Source organism: Cherax quadricarinatus, chromosome 37 (assembly GCF_038502225.1).
Source record: "Cherax quadricarinatus isolate ZL_2023a chromosome 37, ASM3850222v1, whole genome shotgun sequence".
NCBI lineage: Eukaryota > Metazoa > Arthropoda > Malacostraca > Decapoda > Parastacidae > Cherax > Cherax quadricarinatus.
In genome coordinates this window covers 6,478,537-6,488,727 of record NC_091328.1, presented here as the reverse complement: position 1 = coordinate 6,488,727, position 10,191 = coordinate 6,478,537, and the positions used below count along the sequence as shown (strand labels likewise).

General features: G+C 40.8%; 1 protein-coding gene across 2 annotated transcripts in view; it reads right to left on the bottom strand.

Moving 5' to 3' along the window:
* Positions 1 to 2,006: 2,006 nt before the first annotated feature.
* The window catches only part of LOC128701703 (C-C chemokine receptor type 8), a 41,515-nt gene continuing 33,330 nt past the window's right edge, over positions 2,007 to 10,191 (bottom strand). For both annotated transcript variants that reach the window (XM_053795575.2, XM_053795566.2), the window contains 4 exons: positions 6,904 to 7,159; positions 3,885 to 3,984; positions 3,048 to 3,185; positions 2,007 to 2,861 (listed from right to left, as the gene is read on the bottom strand). In XM_053795575.2, coding sequence (XP_053651550.1) covers positions 2,451 to 2,861; positions 3,048 to 3,185; positions 3,885 to 3,984; positions 6,904 to 7,159 — 905 coding nt within the window. In that variant the 3' untranslated portion in view covers positions 2,007 to 2,450. The remainder of the gene's footprint in view (positions 2,862 to 3,047; positions 3,186 to 3,884; positions 3,985 to 6,903; positions 7,160 to 10,191) is intronic.

Here is a 10,191-nt window from a genome sequence, read left to right as displayed (position 1 = left end):
TGTGCAAAACACTGTTCCAGGAAAAACTCGTTCTACAACTTGCGTCTTTTATTGACAATTGTCGGCAGTGTGACATTGGGATTCATTTGTGTGCCAGGTGTCTCAGTCACTCTGCCTTCACCATCCCACTCCGACTTCAGAATTTATCAGATCCTCTACATGTATCGACTGGGCTTCCTAGGCTGGTTGTGTGACAAGCAGCATTAATTAACAATACGGTACACTAGACCCGTCTTCAAAGAAATTAAAATTTGATTTTACCTCTGCTGTTCAACAATGACAGCTCTTCAAGTGTAAACGCCTTGATGCTGGCGAAAGATGCTTAATTTTACGAATCGAAGCTACCCTACCTTTTCTTTTACCAAACCTGTTAATCTGATATTCGCCAGGCGCTGTCTCACCCGTACGGTTTTAGTGCTTTCCCATGATTATAATCGGATGATAACTCTTAATAAAACGACTGTAAACAAACTACGGTACGGGTGGGGTTAGAATCCATGGCGTGTTAGTGGTAAAACTCCAGGCCAGTGCGTACCAGCCTGGAGTTTTGCGACTCACGTGCCGTGAGTTCTAACCCCATTCCTACTGTGGATTGTTTAGATAATACATTTTTGCCTCTTTACAATATGTCACATGAAAGACTGACTCAGAAAAGTTTAATGTAATAAGATCGCTGGCAACAGTCTAGCATCAATGAAACAATGGATGAGACACTTGAAAATAGAAATCCGTCAAAAAAATTAACAGAAACCGAATTAAATAATTTCGTGTGAGTAAAATGTCACGGATCAATTCTGGAGACAACCTTGTTTTTCACAATAATCAAAAATAGTTAAAAAATTGAAACCACATTATATATATATATATATATATATATATATATATATATATATATATATATATATATATATATATATATATATATATATATATATATATATATATATATATATATATATATATATATATATATATATATATATATATATATATATATATATATATATATATATATATATATATATATATATATATATTATATATATATATATATATATATATATATATATATATATATATATATATATATATATATATATATATATATATATATATATATATATATATATATATATATATATATATATATATATATATATATATAATCCGATCGAAAGTAAATCTGTTCATCAACCATAATAGACCGACGGATACATGCTTCAAGATCGACACCATGCCTAACCCTTCTAGGGTAGGGTAGGTGCCTGAGCCCGAGCCTTTAGTTCATAAGACTGTCATTCCCATTTGCCCCCTTGGGGCGGGGATGGCAGACCAGAGAGGCCTAGCTTGTGGCTAAGCCTGGGGACAGTTGGTCCCAAAGATGAGGAGGTACTTGTGCCTCCTCCCATGGGAGACTTAGGTCTCAGACACTCCCTAAAGAGGGAGCCAAGGCCGGGCCACCACTTGGAAAAGGCCCGGGCCGGGAGAATACCGGCTAATCTTTAATAATAATAATAACATGCTTCAAGTGAGGCATGAGAGACATAAGATGCTGAACAAATTACATAATGTAATCTTTTAGCACCTCCAAGAGGTTCAACATATACAATAAACAACAACAATTTCAAACTCGTCAAGCCGCAGTGTAAGAATGACAATGTGAAATTATTCTCCAGAAGAGTAATAAACTTTTGGAACAGTTTACCCATCAACACAGTTGATGACACGACTGTACCGCAGTTCCTAATTCACCCGTATAAAACCCACCAAGTCAGTCCTTCACTAGTTCAATAGATCGGCGATGCGTACGTTATACAAATACTAGGTGTCAATACCGACAAAATTGCTAAATAAAAACACGCTTGGAGCACTTAGGGTATTTTATTTCAGAGACGTTTCGCCCGGTAGGGATTGAAAAAGCCTCCAGTGGGTGAAACTTTCTGTACAATATCCTAAATGAAGCATACGTGATTTCATTTCACGACACGTAAATTTTCATTACACAATTGTATGTGGAGAGCAGTTTATAGTAAAGATGATGGTCAACATTCTTGAAGTGGTGCCAAACTTATTATATGCTCATTACGTAAGCAGTAAACGTCCTGCTTACAACCAAAAGATCCTGGGTTCGAATCCTAGGCAGAGTGAGACGTACGGGCAAATCTTACATACGTTGCCCTTGTTCACCTAGCAATAAATAGGTAGCTGTCGTTGATACATTTATACACAATTATGAAATATGCAGGTAAATATGCTTAACAGCTTCTATCACAGTTGTCTGAGTAGGGAAGAAGACAGGTTAAGGGACAAACTTTTATTGGGACAATGTTTCACTCTGTTTTACCATGACCGAGTAAAACGTTGTCCCAATAAAAGTTTGTTCTGTAACCTGTGTCTTTCCTTCACTACGCCATTTGGATCTAGCCTCTCAGATTTATCAGTGGAGATCTTCACTTTGTCTGACTGGTTATTGAAGATATTTGGTCCATGGATGCTATATAGGAGGCCAGGTTGTTGGAGGTGGTGTTCGGTGTGGCGCAGGGCACACTCTTGGTGCGGGGAAAACACTGTGTCACACAGGCCACACCCGCACGCACACCTTCCCCAATGCGATGACGGTAGCTCCGGTTGAACCACACAAACACGACCGGATCCACGATGAAGTGAGTATAGAACAGGATGTGGCATAGAATATCTGAGGTGTGTGATGGCTTGTCCAGGAGGTGGAAGACCGAGTGAGGGAAGCCGAAGAGGAGGTTGCAGATGAAGACTGCCAACATGGCCCGTGTTGCCTGGTCAACCACTCTGTTCACGTTGGAAGAGTGTTGAATGCTGGACAGACGTCGATGGTTGCGATACAACTGTAATACAGAGAACAACATCATTACGAAGACACATATGTACATACAGTGATATGTTATGATTACTTCTATAGTGTCATAAGTTTGTTGATTGGTAATCATAATATAACTTTGTATTTTCATTTGAAAACAATTTATCATAATATATAGGCAAAAGTAGTTGCAAGGATATAAATTGATACTTACAGCATGCATCATGAAGGCGTAACACACTGCAGTGACCAGGAAGGGCAGCATTGTTTTTAGGAAAAAATAGAGTACACTGGTGCCTCGCCTCACCTGGTGACCCTCCAGGTAACCCAGAGTCAACGAACCCAGCAGACCCTGTATAATGACGCCAAATTTGTTTTTACCGGGTAATTCTTTAAAAATATGTGTTCAGAAGTGTCAACAAACTGAAAGGAAGTCCCCTATGTGCATGTATATTAAAGGTACAATAAACCAACAAAAATTAGAACTGAATATTATAGCCTAGTACTGAGGCACTTCCTCAGGTGTTTGTTTGTGCCATTGTCAGTATTAATTACAGTTTCATGTTTACATTAGCAATAATGCCATTCCCTTGCAAATAGGGGTCATACACACTGATGGCGGGAAGGTGATAATATTACTGGCATAAGAAACTGGGGTTAACATGGAAGGGTCGAGTTGATACGGGTTTTCAGAATTTGGGTGGAGGTAAGCACCTCATCCAGTGTTTAAATTGTCAATAATGTCTCTCGTACTGCCAGATATAAGCCGTTTATAATATACAGTATAGCTGGCAATAAGTAGTATTGAATTTTAGTATCAGTTTACATCGTGAAGAAACTGACCCACTGTTATGCATGTGAAAACTCACGTCATGTTTGGAGGACAAACTGCAGGAAAAGTTAATAAAAACATTAACATTTATTCACAAGTTCAAATGTTACATGTGCATTGTGCTTGAATCTCTGGGAAATGCAACTTTCACCTCGCTTCTAAATACGATATCTAAGAGAATATTCTGATAATATAACGTGAGACAAAATCGATACTGACCACAGCCATGAGGGTAGAGTAGAGAGTGATGACAAGGACCAGCAGTAAGGCGGCTCTCAGTGTCATTGTATGTCTCCTGGACGACCACACAGCCACGGCTCTGCAATGTACACACGCGTACTCAAAAACACGACTATGTAAATGTACTCCATCACTCACTAGATTTATGTGAAGCTCTAAACCCGTATGGGCCCTCTACCTCAAGAACTGTTGGACTAAATGCTCAACCCAATCAGATAGTAAGTATACACATGAATTATGCTTTAGTTGTTGTTAATAGTTTTTACTTAGCTTTTCTTATTCTAGACAAGCACATCGTGTGCAGGAAGAGCATTAAAAATGCTGCAGGTGCCTAGTTAGTTAGTTTAATATGTTTATTATGCACCCCATACCCATCCTGTGGGCGGTAGTCAAAAGATTACAGAGGTACATAATTGGTCCAGGGACTGGACTCCAAAGTTTTGATAGCTGAGCAAGTTACAGAGGTAATGAACTCACAATTTACAAAGGTAATGAACTCACAATTTACAAAGGTAATGAACTCACAATTTACAAAGGTAATGAACTCACAATTTACAAAGGTAATGAACTCCAGGTAGGTCTGGTCACAATCATGACAAGTTACAAAGGTATTTACAGATTACAGAGGTACGTAATGGGTCCAGAGACTGGGCCCCCAAAGTTTTGATAGCTGAACTAGGTACAAAGGTAATGAGCTCACAAGTTACAAAGGTAATGAATTCTGTAGAATGGTTACTTACGTTTATACATGGCTACAATCATGAACAAATTATAGAGTAATGAGCAATTCACACTTCCACACCCGGTCACAACTGTAATGAGTTATTGGTGCAAATATTGATTGTTGAGACACACACACACACACACACACACACACACACACACACACACACACACACACACACACACACACACACACACACACACACACACACACACACACACACGCGCGCGCGCACGCAACCACAAATAGGTGAGTACACAGACAGACAGACACACACACACACACACACACACACACACACACACACACACACACACACACACACACACACACACACACACACACTGTACACCGTGTATGTCAGGCCCATACTGGAGTATGCAGCACCTGTTTGGAACCCGCACTTGATAAAGCACGTCAAGAAACTAGAGAAAGTGCAAAGGTTTGCAACAAGGTTAGTTCCAGAGCTAAGGGGAATGTCCTATGAAGAAAGATTAAGGGAAATCGGCCTGACGACACTGGAGGACAGGAGGGTCAGGGGAGACATGATAACGACATATAAAATACTGCGTGGAATAGACAAGGTGGACAAGGACAGGATGTTCCAGGGAGGGGACACAGAAACAAGAGGCCACAATTGGAAGTTGAAGACACAAATGAGTCAGAGAGATAGTAGGAAGTATTTCTTCAGTCATAGAGTTGTAAGGCAGTGGAATAACCTAGAAAATGACGTAGTGGAGGCAGGAACCATACACAGTTTTAAGACGAGGTTTGATAAAGCTCATGGAGCGGGGAGAGAGAGGGTCTAGTAGCAACCGGTGAAGAGGCGGGGCCAGGAGCTAGGACTCGACCCCTGCAACCACAAATAGGTGAGTACAAATAGGTGAGTACACACACACACACACACACACTTTAGATTAATATCTTTATTATGCACCCCATACCCATCCTGTGGGCGGAAGTCAAAAGATTACAAAGGTACATAATGGGTCCAGTGACTGGACCCCAAAGTTATGATAGCTGAACTAGTTACAAAGGTAATGAACTCCAGGTAGATCTGGTCACAATCATGGCAAGTTACAGAGGTAATGAATCAGCTTCACTCCTATACATGGTTACAGTCATGAGCAAATTACAAAGTAATGAACCACTGATACGTCCACACCTGGTCACAATTGTAATGAGTTATAAATACAAATATTAAGTGGATCATACACCCACACTAGCGCGCGCGCACACACATACACACACCAGGGCGCACGCACGGACATGTGCACACGAGCGTACAAATATATGCATACACACAAGGACGCACACCCACACACACACACCCACACACACACACACCAACACCCACACACACACCCTCACACACACCCACACACACACCCTCACACACACCCACACACACACCCTCACACACACCCACACACACACACCCACACACACACACACACACACACACACACACACACACACACACACACACACACACACACACACACACACACACACACACACACACACACACACGCCTAGAAGTGAGGAAAAGCAACATTTCTAAATGTCTGTGGCCTAACCTTCGCATACAGAGATTCATGGAAGAATTTAGAACGTTTACAGAAAATGATTGTTACTTACAATATTAATAATTACTACTAATAATTACTAATTATAATTACTGCCACTCGCATATGACTCCTAAACGTTTTGGAATGATAAGATTTTGTTGGGATTTTTTACTCAAACCTGATAGCCTCCCATTTTTTGAAGGGCTTTATGACCCCCCCCCTACGGATTTAGAGGATCACCTTGAATGTAATAGCAATAGTAAATGTAAATGTAAAATTTAAAAGTATAGTAATTGTAAATGTAATAGTATAATTGTATAGTTTTATCAAGTCATGGCATGATCAAGTTCCAGCCAAAGCGAAATATTAATATTTTTTTCTACCATACCATTCAGACTTTTATACCATGCTATTAAGACTGTTAGCATACCATTAAGACTTCTGCCATACCATTAAAACTTTTATACCCTACTATTATGACTTTACCATACCTTTAATATTTTTTACCCAGTATACGATACAGTTAAGATTTTTCTGCCACACCATTAAGTCTTATATCGTACCATTAATACCATTAAAACCATACCGTACGTTTAATACTTTTACCCAGTATGAGTATACCATACAGCTACGACTTTTCTACCATGCCATTAACACTTTATTTATCATAACTTAATGACGTTTCCATCATATGGAGACTCACCTAACGACTGAGATAGTAGCAATAGACAAGAGTTCCATTTGGGCGAGGCCGCTGTATAGCAATGAGGTCACCACCCTGAACATTTTGGGCGTTCTGGTGTCATCACAGGTGAGGATAGCCATGAGCATCTCTGCCAGGGCAGGCTTGGTCACCAGGCACAGCACCAAAATGGGCACAAACACGCTGCACAACAGTACCTTCACTGCTGGCTTGGTCTTGGTACAAGTCACCACACAGTACACTGCAACTCCGTTACCTGAAATAGTTAAGGTGATTATAAAGTGGCGGGTTTTCAGTTATTAAACAACTTTAATACCTGTTATAGTGATCGTAAGGTGTCGGTAAGTTTTTACTGAAGTTCATTAATCAGTCGCTAGGCTTTAAGAACAATTAGCCATAAACATTACGCATCCTCAGTAATCCTTTGAGTTGAACATCAAAATAGTATACAATACCGACAGGTTGTTAGGTAAGACACATATGCAACAGTTAGACAACTTTATTCCGAAACGTTTCGCCTACACAGTAGGCTTCTTCAGTCGAATACAGAAAATAGTTCCTGACTATGGAACTGAACTTCTCCAGGCCGAGGGACTGACAACCTCAAATTCTACGACTACAAGGGTGATGGACTGATTACATCGTCTTCACATCTCTACTGTTCCTGCCTATTTTCTGTATTCGACTGAAGAAGCCTACTGTGTAGGCGAAACGTTTCGGAATAAAGTTGCCTAACTGTTGCACATGTGTCTTACCTAACAATCCTTTGAGTTATTGCTAGGCTTTATGCCCAATTTATCCCTCATTCATTACCCAGGCATTAATGACCCCTTGAGTAGTCGATAAGCTTTAAGCCCAATTAATCAACCAAACATCATGTAGTCTAAATGATATTTTGAATCACTAAGCTATCAGCCCAGTTAACCAAACTACCATTATGCAGTTTTAACGATCGTTTGAGCACCGCTAGACTATAAATAAGTCCAATGAAACAACCAACCGGGTTCATTATACACGTTTAGATTCTTAAAAGTGTCTTATTATATAGCATCTAGTGTTAAAATTATCCAAGATTAACGAGATAAACTCAAACGCTGACTGACTTCCGTTGGCAACCCAGTGTTTCAGGATTAACTGGGTTTAAAGCCTATCGATTACACGATGGTCATCAACTCTGTATGATACCTGTTCACCACCAGTCAAGTATACTTTAATCCGTAAAATAGGGATTGAACTATCAGCGTATACACTGAGACAAATTTCTTGGTGTACATAGCCTTGTGTTATATAAATATTTATTACAAAAATGTATCAATTATAATTATTAATAATAAAAATCAATATAAATTGAATATATCAAGTTACACGAGTATATCATTTACATGAATATATTAGTTACATCAATATATTAGCTATAACATTCTAACCTCACACTTAGTTTAATATGTTTATTATGCACCCCATACCCATCCTGTGGGCGGTAGTCAAAAGATTACAGAGGTACATAATTGGTCCAGGGACTGGACTCCAAAGTTTTGATAGCTGAGCAAGTTACAGAGGTAATGAACTCACAATTTACAAAGGTAATGAACTCACAATTTACAAAGGTAATGAACTCACAATTTACAAAGGTAATGAACTCACAATTTACAACACTGCAAGTGGTAATTGTGCAGATTTCAACGTTACCCGATTACCCTCGGTTATTTCCTTGCAAAAAGTACTATTTAATCAGCTTATTTGTGGTTAAATCTGCTTTTTAACAGGTTTGCGTTAACAAAACCCCACTTAACCTAGCCTAAGCTAATCTTAGCTAACCTCTGGTAATTTAACATAATCTAACTTAAAATAACTAGTGGTCTTATCAAGTTCTTGATAAAGCCTCGTGTAGGTGAAACGTTCTTGATATAGCCTCGTGTAGGTGAAACGTTGTTCTTGATAAAGCCTCGTGTAGGTGAAACGTTCTTGATATAGCCTCGTGTAGGTGAAACGTTGTTCTTGATAAAGCCTCGTGTAGGTGAAACATTGCTCTTGATAAAGCCTCGTGTAGGTGAAACGTTGTTCTTGATAAAGCCTCGTGTAGGTGAAACATTGCTCTTGATAAAGCCTCGTGTAGGTGAAACGTTGTTCTTGATAAAGCCTCGTGTAGGTGAAACATTGCTCTTGATAAAGCCTCGTGTAGGTGAAACATTGTTCTTGATATAGCCTCGTGTAGGTGAAACGTTGTTCTTGATAAAGCCTCGTGTAGGTGAAACATTGTTCTTGATATAGCCTCGTGTAGGTGAAACGTTGTTCTTGATATAGCCTCGTGTAGGTGAAACACCAATAAAGGTCTTTACCTGTATATGTATTTTTACCACTTGTCTGCTACGCTATACGTAAACAATTTAGCAATAGTAGCTTCTTAGATCGTATAGAAATTGACGCACTGTAACAAGTTAGAGACGCAACTTGGTATATGGTCTGGCCGGAGCAGTGGACCGGTGGGGACCACAGAGACGCAACTTGGTATGTATATAGAGGTCTGGCTGGACCAGTGGGAACTACAGTCTCAACTTGGTATGTGGAGGTCTAGCCGAAGCAGTGGACCAGTGGGGACCACAGAGACGTAACTTGGTATGTGGAGGTCTGGCCAGAGCAGTGGACCAGTGGGGACCACAGAGATGCAACTTGGTATGTGGAGGTCTGGCCGGATCAGTGAACCTGTGGGGACCACAGAGACGTAACTTGTAAGTGGAGGTCTGGAGCAGTGGACCAGTATGGACTAGAGACGTAAGTGGAGGTCTGGAGCAGTGGACCACAGAGACGTAAGTGGAGGTCTGGAGCAGTGGACCACAGAGACGTAAGTGGAGGTCTAGAGCAGTGGACCAGTGGGGACCACAGATATGTAAGTGGAGGTCTGGAGCAGTGGACCAGTGGGGACCACAGAGACGTAAGTGGAGGTCTGGAGCAGTGGACCAGTGGGGACCACAGAGATGTAAGTGGAGGTCTGGAGCAGTGGACCAGTGGGGACCACAGAGATGTAAGTGGAGGTCTGGAGCAGTGGACCAGTGGGGACCACAGAGATGTAAGTGGAGGTCTGGAGCAGTGGACCAGTGGGGACCACAGAGACGTAAGTGGAGGTCTGGAGCAGTGGACCAGTGGGGACCACAGAGACGTAAGTGGAGGTCTGGAGCAGTGGACCAGTGGGGACCACAGAGACGTAAGTGGAGGTCTGGAGCAGTGGACCAGTGGGGACCACAGAGACGTAAGTGGAGGTCTGGAGCAGTGGACCAGTGGGGACCACAG